The sequence below is a fragment of the Semicossyphus pulcher genome, unplaced genomic scaffold, assembly GCF_022749685.1.
Source record: "Semicossyphus pulcher isolate SPU_LCO1_2020_fin unplaced genomic scaffold, fSemPul1.0.p SCAF_7, whole genome shotgun sequence".
NCBI lineage: Eukaryota > Metazoa > Chordata > Actinopteri > Labriformes > Labridae > Semicossyphus > Semicossyphus pulcher.
Window position 1 is genome coordinate 18,840,260 of NW_027211748.1, and position 14,832 is coordinate 18,855,091.

At 43.1% G+C, this 14,832-nt stretch overlaps 1 protein-coding gene across 3 annotated transcripts in view; it reads left to right on the forward strand.

Moving 5' to 3' along the window:
* Positions 1 to 14,832, forward strand: part of LOC138611066 (receptor-type tyrosine-protein phosphatase mu-like) — a 188,741-nt gene that overhangs the window by 159,607 nt on the left and 14,302 nt on the right. For all 3 annotated transcript variants that reach the window (XM_069683967.1, XM_069683968.1, XM_069683969.1), the window contains 2 exons: positions 10,429 to 10,526; positions 12,788 to 12,904. In XM_069683967.1, the coding sequence (XP_069540068.1) occupies positions 10,429 to 10,526; positions 12,788 to 12,904 (215 nt within the window). The remainder of the gene's footprint in view (positions 1 to 10,428; positions 10,527 to 12,787; positions 12,905 to 14,832) is intronic.

The window sequence follows — 14,832 nt, forward strand, 5'->3', positions numbered from 1 at the left end:
TGGGATGTGTGGGCGGCGAGAATTTAAGCCTGTCTGTTTGTTCCGAGAGATTGATGTGTGCAGGTGCTCGCAAATATCCCTCTGAACATCCCCATCGTTGTTTACATACGCTCTTGCAAACTACTCTTTGATGCTCAGTCAAGTGTGTGTTCGGGGAATCTGCTACCGCTCAGTGCACACACACACAAACACACACACACACTTACGGACCTCTGAGCGCGCCGAGCAGCACGTTCTCGCTCTCTCTCTCTCTGTCTCTTCCCTCCATCAGTGGTGTGGGAGCGATTAATCAGGCAGTCTGGGAGGAAGCTGAATAAATAAATGGATTAGCTGACATGTACAGACACATTTTGTCGCTGTGTTAATCTGGCCGGCAGATTCGCAGGGCGAGGAGCACTTACCGTGACCCCAGAGGTTAAGTCTGATTGATGGTTAATTGTTATGAATTTTGCGTCGAGAGCCTGTCTCCCACACAACAGGGCTGCGTGCGCGGGGATTTTGCGTACCACTTTAGAGGGGGGAAAAAAATCAGTAGTGGAAGAAGAAAAAAAAAAGGAGAGGCGTTTTTGCGAAGAGGCCTTAATGGATTCACAATCTGCTTTGGCGGAGCTGGGAGTTGCATAATTACCTGTTTATTAGTGCATTGCCTCTCTTCCTCAGTGTCTCAATTAAAAACAACCCTCTGTTTGCTCTTACTTTAGAAAGAGATGGCATACAAATCAGGCAGCGGGCCGTTCAGTTTGTCTGTCCGCTTGCGTGCACAGCAGCACCTGCTACGGACTGACCACCGAGTCCGGCAGTCAAAACTGAGCCGTCTGTCAAGTGCCGCCACTCTCTCCTGCGGGGCTCAGCTTACAGAAACAAGCCACTCTAACGGCGCTTTAACCTCTGAAAGCATTTCAGCTGGATTATTATGACTTTAATTATGCTGTAGTCGTTAGGAGCATTGCATATTTCATTTAAAAAAATATGCACATGGAGATCAGCAGTCAAAGAAGTATTGCAAACAGAAGCCCTCTCTAAGATGAAAAGCTCGAGACGCCGAACGTGTTTCCATTCTAGTTAATTAGCCCCTGTTTTCTCATTGAGCTTGCATAATAAGTCCTCGTTTTCCATCGGCTGTATCGCGAGCACGATAAGGCTTTTCGTAGCACAGTGCGAACCAGAGAAGGTGTGTGTGTGTGTGTGTGTGTGGAAACATCTGTATTCTCAGGGAGAGCAGGCCCCTTTTATAATTCATCATCAGCTCCGGCAGACTGACAGGAAGGAAGGCTCTGTGTGCTGACACTGAGGCAAAGAGCAGCCCGAGATGATACGAGAGCCAGACACAGACCTGTCTCTCTCAGTCTAACAAAGTGCATACTGTAGCACCTGAAAAGAGCACCTGGGCATTGGCACAGTTGCTTAAAAATGAGGAAGTAGTCTCGTCTTTCCCCCCAAGTAAAGTTTTTCAGTGAGTGACACTTCCCGCTCGAGTCCGCTGGGACCCGCTCAGAAAATGATGATACTCGCAATAGTGCTGGATAAGCTAAAAAATCTTTGTCATAAATTGGTTGTGGGGGCGGTTGAGGGTGCGCTTAATATGGCAGACGTGTGGGATAACGTTGTCCCTGTTCTCTTATGCTATAAAGTACAATGACACTCATTAGTTTGGGGTTTATTGATGAGTCCCTTTGCTCTGTCAAGGTGACAACGGCAGGTAGAACAGCTGTCACTCCATAAAAGCCTCATCACCCAAGCTCCCCTCCTCATTATGTAGGTCATTCTCTCATCCAGGCCTTTTTTTTTTTCTGCTGCAGCAATACAACAACTCACTTTCAGCAACCGACGCCAACTGCGGCTCACCTACTTAGCAGATTAAGCGCGTGCGTGTGGCTCAGCTCTCCCCGTCTTGCCTGTGTCCATTTTTATGTCCCGGGGTCGGTGTGTAAAAAAAAAAAACGATCAGACGTGAGCGTCTTCCTGGTGGAGACTGTGAATTACTCTGAAGCCGGGCTACAAACAGCTCTGATAAGTCCCAGCATCCTCCTGGTGGTGTGGAAAATATTCATGACGCAGGAAAGGGTTCAATTTCATCAAGCTTTCCCCTCTGGTCTTCTCTGCTCTTCCCTCCCTCCTTCACGAGCACCAAATGTCACCAGCAGTGCACAAGTTTTATTATTTACAGGTTAACATCTCAAAGCCCAACGGGGGGTGAGGGGTGGGAGATGGAGAGAGAGAGAGGGAGCAAATCAATGATAAGTGAGTGTACATTATGGCAAAGACTGCTTCATGTAATATTAATGGACTAAAGGGGGGAGACGCAGCCCGGGTGTTTGTCTGTGCGTGTGTATGTGCGAACGTTGATCAGGAGTTTTGCGGCGTACCTGGCTGGGGGATTTCTGCAGCTGTCACACTCCTTGCTTCTGAGGAGGAACAGGCCTGGTCCCAAAACACGGTGTCTGCTGCAGCAGCATTAGCTCTCTGACAGCTGGAAGTAAAGCTGCTGCTGGTGTTCTTCCTCTGTGATGTGCCTCCTGCAAACTTCTCCAACTAGGCCCGACACAAGCCGAACCAAACACACCAGACTTCCTCCAGTCAGCTCTCAAACCAGTTTATCATGTAACCAGTGCAGTAGCTTAAACCTTTTAGACTGCGAGCCTTACATAAGAGAATCTCTTCATCAAGATTAGTTAAGGAGGATGTGTTTGTGTGAGGTGTCTTTTATTTAATTTTCTTAGCAGTTTAAACTTTTATTTTGAAAAACCTTTTTATTTGTGCATTCACTAGTTTAAAGGAACCGTCAAACATTGTTTACTCTGGTTTTCATGTCTGTACACTGTCTGTGGAGCTATAAACAACATGTGATTAGAATAGCAGATTGAAACTGCTAGCTCTAACCTTCTAAAAGCCACCTACCAATATCTCTAAAGTTTAATTAGCTTAGTTGTAGTGACAATAATGGTAAAATGCAGCTAAGAGGCTAAGTGGGCTCTACACTGTGATGTGTTTATTCTACTAAAGACTGGCAACCAAATTCTAATACAAAAAGCAAAATGTAACAAGGCGTGACGGTCAACAGAAAATGTCTGAGCCCAACTCACCGTCTTTGTCTGAACACCCGCCGCCACACCCAGGTCCCAATCACAGGAAGTGATTTAACCGTAAAAAGAGTGACACGAAACGAATGATAATCAACATAAGCGAAAAAAACATTCTGGCTGCATCTTTGTTGGTTGATCCATACTTAACAGAAATGGAAAAATAGCAGTTGTTGCAGAAAAAGTGCGTCTCAAGCACAAAGCTCCTTTAAAACCATTGATTGTAATTGCCTGACCAAAGAACCAATGTTGATTGGCAGCATGTTTTGTACTTTCTCTTACTTGTAAATACTTTAAAGGGGGGTATATTGTTAATTTCAAGTTCCATATTTCACTCTGTGATACCTGTGTAGTAGCTTAGCATAATTTACGGTTAAGAAAAAACTCAGGTCCTCATGCCCGAAACGACTCAGTCAGCTCTGTCCCTTTAAGAAACCCCGCCCCTACAAGCCCACTTTCTTCTGATTGGCCAGCTCTCCAAAGCCTGCCGAGGTCACAAAGTGCAGCATGAAGAAAAAACTGTATGAAACGTGACGTTCACAGCAGCCTGCGGACTGAGCTGAGAAGCCTGGGGATTACTCCAACATACTTTTACCTACAAATTTGAGAATTCACCCACGTTTAGTCTGGACGTCCAACATTGTAACATTATATAGACATCATAACAGCACAATACCCCCTCTTTAAAAGATACCTATTATCTACTTGTTATCTGCAGTGATCAGTCTTAACTTAGAGGAAGAGGTGCAACAACTTTTAAAGTCCAAACCGATTTTAAAATGAACCTTTTTTTCAGTGAAGTTTGGTAGGTGGTTCCTTGTAAGTGCCATAAAAGTTCTGCAAAACTATTGAATCTCTCCACGTCTTCCAATTTAAAGCTGTGAAATTGTTCCGGATGAGATCGTTTTGTTCCTCTACACCTATTCGTCTGCAGCCATACTCACTTCCTTTATTACTGTCATCAAGTTCAGCATCGCCCAGCATCTCCTCCTCACCTATTCTCTATCTCTTCCTGCATATGGGGACATAAATTGGCTTGCTGAAGCCTGGCAGGAGCCTCCCATTGGATGATTTACCATATAATGCCAAGTGTTATTGTGTTACTGAAGTCCTACACACCAGCTGTCCTGCTTCTCAGTCTCCCTCTCCCAAACTTCTCAGCAGTGTGTATCCTCCCCCGGGGACGAGTGTAGGAGGTAGCAGAGTGGGCGGTTCAATCAGGTTGGGTAGTTATTGGAAAGACAGGAAGTGACTGGAATTGGAGATTGAGGTCCTACAGTTAAAATCGAGACGAACAACCTCGTGCGAGGCAGAGGAAGTGTGGGAATACAGATGGAAGATATTCAGGAGCTTTCTTCCAAATTTCTACATATCCAATTGGGATGGAAAGAAGTCAGCAGAAGTTCAACTCTCATTCTTTCAAAAATACAACCATTATACTGCAAGATAGTCTTGTTTTCCAAAGAGAGAAACATGAACAGGCTGGCAGCACAAACGTGATTGTGGAGATGATGGTTCATTTTGAATCATTTATCTTTCTCCAGCAAAAAAAGTCTCCTCAAATTTATTACAGAGTTTGTGAAGAATCCAAGTGATTTAAACAACATCACATGAGGACATAGTGCTCGGGCACATAGGCTGTCAGGAAGCGTTTGGGAAGCGCAGACAGCAAATGAAACATGGCTTGATCAATCAAGTGATTAAAATGGTGATGACACTTTGTTGATGCCCTGAGGGAAATTAAGTTGTTGCAGAAGACGGAAGCAAACACAAACAGCACAATAACAGAAAAGGATGCTGGAGCTGCGCCAACTGGTGTCTAATATCTTCTCCTAAGAGTTATCAAACGATTCTCTACAGTTTATAAGCAATAAAACTGTTATTTATTAATTTTTTTAGAGAGGTTTAATTTGATGTAAGTCCAATTTGATACCGATATAGTCAGGAAAAGATGGAAGAGGGAGAACAGGATGACGAGCAACAATAGTCTCCAGCTGTTTCTGAACAGAAGATATTTTGGTTGTATGATACTAACCAGTCGGCTACAGGAGGCCCCTAAGGCGTTCATTTTAATAGGAGGGACACTAAATGTATCTATTTTACCATGCAGACAGTGTAGCAACACCAGAGACACATTAAAGTGATAATCTCGAAGATGTTCTGTTAAGTCACTATCTATCGCCGAATGAGGTAACACAATGGTGATTGAGCCTATGGCCCACTGATGAAAGCCTTTGCATTTGCAGTATTACAGGCTGGGTGTCTGTGGCGACTTTCACGGAAAAAGTCACAAGCGGCGCCCAGTTAGTGACGCGTTTTCCATCACCAAGCAGTGGTTGGTCTGCCAGAGAGGGTAGGCGGAGCTAAGCGGCTGCTTTTCCTGTCTCTGCAAGTGTTGCGATTAAACAGTAATCTACTATGGCTGAACAAACAAAGAAAAGATCGATGACTACAGATACAACTTCAAAAATAAGTGAAAATCCAAAGAAAAAGAAACAAATTGGACGCTCAGATGAAGGCAAACAGTCTAAAAAGGAAAGCGAAACCGTCAGCGAGGAAAATCAAGAGTTACAACCGGAGCCAAACATGGACGTCACACATTCAACACTGTCTGGATATTTGGGAAGTGTGCTCCTGCAATTAATGTTTATCGCCATAGGTCTTTGAGATTACCACTTTAAAACACTGATCATTTAAAGAAAATGTTTATCAAGTTAGATATGGGGCTGCACAATGGTGCAGTGGTTAGCCCTGTCGCCTCGCCCCACAGCTAGAAGGTTCCTGGTTCAAATCCTGGCTCAACCTATCTGTGTGTTTGCTCATTCTCCCCATGCATGCGTTGGTCCCCTCAAAGTACTCGGGCTTCCTCCCACAGTCCAAAGACATGCTCGTTTGGTGGGTGTAAATGTGAGTGTGAATGGTTGTCTGTCTCTGTGTGTCAGCCCTATGATTGACTGGCGACCAGATAATGGATGGATGGATGAACAGTTGGATTTGGGGGAAAAGGTTTTGCTCTCTGAGAGAGCTCTCTAAATAATTTAGCATCAAATGTCTGAAAACGATTGTTCAAGATTTTCATAAGTTGTGTAAATGTCTCAAACAATTTTCAAACCAAAAATAATTCACAGTTTTATGCAAGTGCGTTTTATTTGGTGACCTCTCTTCTGGGGAAACTGTCAACAGATATACAGATTCAGAAAGTGAAAAAAAGATGTCAGCACACTTTCTACATCAGCTACAGTTACTTGCGGCTATCTCATTAGAATGGCGTAGTAGACATGCACGTGGCATCAATAAACACATCACATCATAACTGAAACAGACTTAAGTGTTTACAGCCAAAAACAAATTAACAAAAAATGTGACTCAGTTTAACATTTTTCCAGGGCTTAAATGTTATTTAATGAGTTTAACACATAAATGACGAAGAAGATAAACACTCACAGTTATGTGTGCGCCGTTGCCGTGTTGTCTCTCGGCCCGTGTCTCTTGTGTGTGTGCATAATTTGTCTTGTCTCCAGGTAATTTGGGCCAACGCAGGAGAATGCACAACTGCAGAGATTTGCATTCACTAATTAATTTGTCAGAAGTAATTTTTTTTCCACTTGGTGCTTGATTAAAACTAATATTAATAATTTTAATTAACCAGAATAATAATTAAATTCCTATCAATCCACAATTATTGCTCAGTGAAGTTTTAAGTATTGGAGGCATTCACTGGCTCTCTGCTCATTTATTCTGATGTTCAGCAGACACGTTCGGGTGTGGTTCGGTGGAGAGGTTGGTGCTGAACAGATGAGGTGTGATGGTAATTACTTTTAGCTTTCACACATACACACAAACACGCAGCTTAAGCCTCATCTTTAAACTGGTGATTTATTTGGACCCTCTTGTTCCATTTGTATTTAGGCCCTCTGCTGTAGAGTAAGCACTTTGCAACGACTATGTTGTAGAAAGCACTATAAATAAATCAGATTGGACATGTTTTACAATGCCCAATCCGAGGAGTGAAAATGGAGGAGAAAAAGCTCTATAAACTGCATTGTTGCTGTAGGACTGTAATACCTCCAAATCCCCTGTGTTTATACTGTGTGAAAGTTGATCTGCCTCTGTGCTGCTGAAGACAGCATCAGGAGCTTTACAGGCAGGACGTGATCACAAAACATCTCTTTCAGCTTCAGCGTATACATGAACAGAGTAATGTAAAAATGCAGACAATAATATTTTACTGTATTTTTATCGCGGGCATTGAATTAAACGAGATGAAAGAAGAAAAAAATGAGCTAACCTAGCTGTTATTACTCACATTAAATGAGCTAACCTAGCTTCTATTACTCAAATTAGAATGAGCTAACCTTGCTGTTTTAACCCACATTAAAGTGAGCTAACCTAGCTGCTATTACTCAAATTAGAATGAGCTAACCTAGCTGTTTTAACTCAAATTAAAGTGAGCTAACCTAGCTGCTATTACTCAAATTAGAATGAGCTAACCTAGCTGTTTTAACTCAAATTAAAGTGAGCTAACCTAGCTGCTATTACTCACATTAGAATGAGCTAACCTAGCTGTTTTAACTCAAATTAAAGTGAGTTAACCTAGCTGCTATTACTCAAATTAGAATGAGCTAACCTTGCTGTTTTAACCCACATTAAAATGAGCTAACCTAGCTTCTATTACTCACATTAAAATGAGCTAACCTAGCTTCTATTACTCACATTAAAATGAGCTAACCTAGCTTCTATTACTCACATTAGAATGAGCTAACCTTGCTGTTTTAACCCACATTAAAGTGAGCTAACCTAGCTGCTATTACTCAAATTAGAATGAGCTAACCTAGCTGTTTTAACTCAAATTAAAGTGAGCTAACCTAGCTGCTATTACTCAAATTAGAATGAGCTAACCTAGCTGTTTTAACTCAAATTAAAGTGAGCTAACCTAGCTGCTATTACTCACATTAGAATGAGCTAACCTAGCTGTTTTAACTCAAATTAAAGTGAGCTAACCTAGCTGCTATTACTCAAATTAGAATGAGCTAACCTTGCTGTTTTAACCCACATTAAAATGAGCTAACCTAGCTTCTATTACTCACATTAAAATGAGCTAACCTAGCTTCTATTACTCACATTAAAATGAGCTAACCTAGCTTCTATTACTCACATTAGAATGAGCTAACCTTGCTGTTTTAACCCACATTAAAGTGAGCTAACCTAGCTGCTATTACTCAAATTAGAATGAGCTAACCTAGCTGTTTTAACTCAAATTAAAGTGAGCTAACCTAGCTGCTATTACACACATTAGAATGAGCTAACCTAGCTGTTTTAACTCAAATTAAAGTGAGCTAACCTAGCTGCTATTACTCACATTAGAATGAGCTAACCTTGCTGTTTTAACCCACATTAAAATGAGCTAACCTAGCTGTTTTAACTCAAATTAAAGTGAGCTAACCTAGCTGCTATTACTCAAATTAGAATGAGCTAACCTTGCTGTTTTAACCCACATTAAAATGAGCTAACCTAGCTTCTATTACTCACATTAGAATCAGCTAACCTAGCTTCTATTACTCACATTAAAATAAGCTAACCTAGCTTCTATTACTCACAGTAGCACGAGCTAACATAGCTGTTTTTACTCACATTTAAATGAGCTAACCTAGCTGTTATTACTCACATTAAAATGAGCTAACCTAGCTGTTATTACTCACATTTAAATGAGCTAACCTAGCTGTTATTACTCACATTAAACTGAGCTTACCTAGCTGCTATTACTCACATTAGAATGAGCTAACCTAGCTGCTATTACTCACATTTAAATGAGCTAACCTAGCTGTTTTCACTCACATTAAATCAATCATTATGGTGAAGTAAGATGAGGTGAACGGAAACACAAGAATCAGCAGAAGATGGTCTGTTCTTCAGTTCTTCATAGCAACTAAAAGAAAATGTGCAGAAGAAATGAAAAGTACACCGACACCATCTTTTTTTGTAATGTTTGGATCTAGGTTTGTTTTGGACAACAACCCATTGTTCCAGTTGATATGGGAAAGACCCATTCCTGTTTCAGTTCCATTTTCCATGTTCCATTTTCTGGGATGACAGTTTAGATAAGCAGTTAAATTGCGCGTCCCATATGTAGAGGCTTAGTCCTTGATGCAGCAGCCCTGGGTTCAACTCGCCACATGTCATCCCCACTCTCTCCTCCCCTGTTTCCGACACTATCCACTGTCCTCTCCCCCCTAATAAAGGGATAAAAGGCCCAAAAAATATATGATTTTCTCAGATTAGTTCAAGAAACTTGACTGACCTGTACAGACTCCTGACTTAACCCCATCCAGCACCTTTGGGATAAACTGGAACACTGACTGCAGATCAGTACTTATCGCTCAACATAACTTGCCGACCTCATTAATGATTTTATGGCTGAGTGGGATCAAATTCCTGCAGCCTGGTTTTAAAATACTGTGGAAAGTCTTGCCAGTAGAGCAGAGGCTACTTTAGCAGCATATTAATGCCCATGCTCTTGGAATCAGATGTTAAACACACACATATGGGTGTAACGTGGAGGTGACAACAAACTTTGTTTGGGTGTTCACTTATGTTTGGCCACACGTGTATGTTCTGATTTATTGGACAGGTCTTTTCAGTCATGGTGGTCATTTTTAAGAAAACATCCTGTAGTAAAAGTGCTCCACGTACGATGCAGAATGTGATGTGTCTCACAGAAATTTAATAGCGTTTTCATAGATTTTTTGGGGTCAAGATGACAGAATAACATTCACAAATAGCTTTTGTTGCATGAACACTGATCTCCCCGGATACGCGCCAACGTTGTCATGGATACGGGGAGAGTGGGCGGTGCTTAATGTGGCCCAGGACACACACTGCCAGACGTATGTGGATAAATGTATCCCAGACCACCTCCATATGTGGCCTGAGTGATTGGATCTGAATGCGTCCTCAAGCCCTCCTGGGCGTGTTCACACCTATAGTGAAAGCTGTCCACTTGTGATCCGATCATGAAAAGCACATGTTGCTACCAAATGTGAACAGGGCTTATCAAGTGTGGGTCCAAGATAATAGGGTAATAAAATAAAATTGTAAAATCAGTGCAGCTCAAGTTGCCTGCCTGAACTAGTTCGCAGGCGTCGCTCCATTTTAATGGTAGGTGGTATAATGTCTTGCTGCCCTCACCATAGTCTGTTAAGTCCAACTTCATCACAAGGATCTGACCATCAAGAGTAGACTGTTGGTTTTAATTTACCCATTTTATTTACATTATTATTTTAGACTGTTTGTGGTAAATTTGGTTAAATATCGTTCCTAAAATGTCACTCCCTCTGTGTCCCCCTTTCAGGCCCCATGCAGGAGACGGTCTTCGACTTCTGGAGGATGGTCTGGCAGGAAAACACGGCTGCTATCGTCATGGTGACCAACCTGGTGGAAGTGGGCAGGGTGGGTATTAATTACACGTTCAATCAAACCGCAGATCTCAAATAAGATTACCTTGCCCCCAGTCGACTGACAGCCTGATTGTGTCTTAAGGCAAACGGAGCCATCTCTCTTTTTTTTCGTGTCTTTGAACATCAGTGCCCAGATGTTCCTGTGTGTGTGTGTGTGACTCTCGTGCCTGCAGCTCTTTTTCCATCTATCTGATCAGAGAGAAGTGAGAAGAAACTGATTGATGGCCTTCATTACCGGAGAGGCATCCAGGCAACTGACTACTGTTTCATCTGAGTGGCTCTATAACAGGAGATTATACTCTGCTGTAGCCGCCAGCTCCTGCCGGGCTCCTCGGAGCAGAAACACCTCTTAATGTTGTCCTCATTGGACAAAAAGGGGGTTGTTATTGAGTGGCGAGGATGGTTCATAATGTTCAAACTAATGGTAGAGCCTTGACTTTGTCTTACTTCACTACAGCACGAGGAGAAAAAAAACCAGAGCCCTACTTCAGTCCTAATTTGTTCCACTTAACTCGCACTGTAGTTCCTCCTGGTTAGGTTATAATCAAGAGAAAATGAAGGTCTTAACGTACAGTGTAACGCTTTGACTGCCGGGGGATTTTCCTCCCAAGAATTTTAAACACATTCTCAGTGAAAGCTCCTCAAACACAGGCACACCTTGATTCCGCTGATGTGCGTTTTTTGGTGGGGCTTAAATGTAGCAGAGCTGATAATGATTCATGGGCCCATCTCTAGGTACCTCATTAGGCCGTTCCTCTACAGTAGCTGAGCCCAGCCCGCCCCGCCCTGCACCTTCTCCACACCTGCTTAGCTGCGGGGCCGTCCTCGGTGGGCCCGGGCCCCCAGACCGTCTGTTATATGATCCTTGTCCAATGGCGGGCGGCAGGCACAGTTGGTCACAGTGACGGAGGCTCCACAGAGAGCCCCATAAAACCACTCCGCCATATCACAGCGGGCCATCTGCTCAGCACAGTTGCTGATGAACTCTGGGAAATCCTGGCACAAGCACACACACAGCCTCCGTCCCGCTGGTTTCACACACACAGGGGCGGCGCTCGGCGTACTTTGATATATGAGAGGTTTGGTTTGGAAGGGAGTGTGCGGAGGTGTGTGATGAGGTGATGCTACATGTGCTTCTTATCCGTCCTCTTTATGTACACACAGTCACACAGTCACAAGTGTGCGCAAGGCAAAAAAAGAACATCTGTGAGTACGCTGGCATAATTTAGCCCAAAGGTTAATTCCCCCAAAACCAGGCGCCTGATTCAGAGAGATCTAATAAGGTAATGGCTTTTGCCTAATTCAATCTGGCTGGAAGCGGACGGTGGATTTGTGATTGTCATCGGGGATTAGTCATCAGGGGTGTCAGAGTGAGGGACCTGAAAGTCCCCCCCTGCCTGTGCCACTCCACAAACCAAAATCTCATTTCATTCCTAATCAGCGCGCAGACTCCAGAAATGAAAATTGAATCTGGTTGTGGCTGATGTCGCATTTATCCCTCATCAGAAATTATCATTCTCTGATATACCTCCATGATCTCAATCTCTATTACCAGCCTAACTCCCTCAGTATCAACAGTTTAATTGAACGGGGGGGAGGAGGAGGAGGAGGGAGGGGGGGTAATTTTGCACTCATATGATACCTAATACAAGTAATATTTCCAGTGGGGTGTTTTAGATTTCTGTTGGGAAATCTGTTTTAAACAGCTGAGGGTTTATTATTTCATATCGTTATTGGCTTGTCATTATATCTCCCTCATCAAATCGTACCTCACTGTTTTTCTTTATGTTTGGTCCTTTTTCGCACTGGCAGTAGAAACATTTAAGGTGGACAAATCTCACATCCCCCTCAGTACTTCTTCCTGTCTGCTCAGGACTTCTCGTTCAGTCCACCTTTAGACTCATTTTCACTTTATCGACGTGAGAATGAAAAAGCAATAATGTGAGAATGAGCTCTCCGTCGATACATAAGATTCCAATTTACAGCAGATCCTTGACCGGGGGTCGAATCTAATACGGAGCGAATCTCATTTTGACTTGAAAGAAATGTTTCAGAAACTGAAATATCAGGTGGAAAATGCGAGCTAATGTTATGTGACAATTATCTTTATTGGAAAGAAATGATGGCCGGGAAGACATTCAAATAATTTATGAGCAAGTGTGCGGAGAAATGAAGCGATGAGCTTGTGTTATAATGTAGCATGCAGTGTGTGTGTGCGTGTGGTTATAAAACACTTGTCTTTGTCACTCGCAGGTCAAGTGCTGTAAGTACTGGCCTGATGACACCGAGATCTACAGAGACATCAAGGTGACGCTGATAGAGACTGAGCTGCTCTCCGAGTACGTCATCAGGACCTTCGCCGTGGAGAAGGTAAACTTTTTAACCTCTGTTGACCGCTAAAAGATTCGAAACAGCACTCGTGCTTCTTCAGCAGGAGCCTCCTGCACACTCACTCAGCTGAGAGACACTCAGCGGATACTAGACCTCAACCTTTGGCCACTGAACAGTTTGGCTGAAGAAGTTATGATTTATGTGCTTTGCTCATAAGCACCTGGAGAGTACTTTTTAAGTGGTGTTGGAGAGAGTCGTCTTTAAAAGTTTCTGTGCTATTGTGTAAAAAAGACTAATCAGGGTCAAAGCAATATAAGTAGTCGCTGAATGAGTCATCATTTTGCTTCGAATCCCTCAAATTCTTCTCGTTCCATATATTCTGTCGAGCAAAATCCTGCACAATAAGCTGAATTTTTCCTCCTCTTCATGGTTTTATATAACAAACACGATTCTCAATCTTTGGTGGAATTTAAGTAACGTTAGAATTTGGATTGTTTGGTAGACAGCGGTGCATGCAGCTCCGAGCCCAAAGCAACACCAATCAGCCATAACATTATGACCACCTGCCTAATATCGTGTAGGTCCCCCTTTTGCCGCCAAAACAGCCCTGACCTGTCGACTCCACTAGACCTCTGTAGGTGTGCTGAAGTATCTGGCATCAAGACGTTAGCAGCAGATCCTTTAAGTCCCGTAAGATGCGAGGTTGGGCCTCCGTGGATCAGACTTGTTTCTCCAGCACATCCCACAGATGCTCGATTGGAGTGAGATCTGGGGAATTTGGAGGCCAAGTCAACACCTTGAGCTCGTTATCATGTTACATGATGTAAAAGACAACGTGATTCATCAGACCAGGCCTACATCTTCCATTGCTCCGTGGTGCAGCTCTGATGCTCACTTCCTCATTGTAGGCGCTTTTGGTAGTGGACAGGGGTCATCATTGGCACCCCGACCGTACCGTACTCAACAAACGGTGATGCACTGTGTGTTCTGACGCCTTTCTATCAGAACCAGCAGGAACTATTTCAGCAGTTCCAGCTTCAGTAGCTCTTCTGTTAGATCGGACCACACGGGCCAGCCTTCGCTCCCCACACGCATCAATGAGCCTTGGCCACCCATGACCCTGTCACCGGGTAATCCTTCCTTGGAACAACTTTGGTAGGACCTGACCGCTGCAGAGCGGGAACACCCCATAAGAGCTGCAGTTTTGGAGACGCTCTGACCCAGTCGTCTAGTCATCACAATTTGGCTCTTGTCAAAATCGCTCACATCCTCACGCTGGCCCATTTTGTCCTGCTTCCAACACATCAACGTCGAGGACAAAATGTTCACTTGCTGCCTAACATATCCCACCCACTGACCATTGATCAATGTTATTCACTCTGCCAGTCAGTGGTCATGATGTTATGGCTGATCGGTGTATAGATTGAACCAATTTATCCAGTTAGTTTTAAGAGAGACCATGTAAACAGAGTAACCTTATCACAGTAGCACATTAACCACAACACTTAAAGATGCCCCAGTGGGACTCATTGAGACCCTCTCTAACCGCTCTTTAACTTTAGATATTGGTTAATTAATGCTTAAGAACAATCTGCTAGTAGTTACAGTCACAATCTAATTGATAAACTGTGTCTCATTATAACCCAAAGCAACAGGCTATAAATTCACCCATAAAGTAAACTTAAATTCAAAGTTAATACACTGCAAATCCTGCTTAGATCAACATCTCCGTTATATATGTGACACTGATATGAAGTAGGTAAAGAAATAAGTGGACAGCAGCCTTGAACATCTTGTTTGCTGACAGATAATGGAAACTTTGCCCATGAAGTGTCTGTTTGTATTCAATCCAGCTCTGTCTTTGCTTTCGAAGGACCCCTCTCACGGCCTGTACACTGTATCCTCTCTCCTCTCACCACATCCCTCCCGTCTCCTGCTCTGCTCTGTGTGTTTAACGTGATGACTCT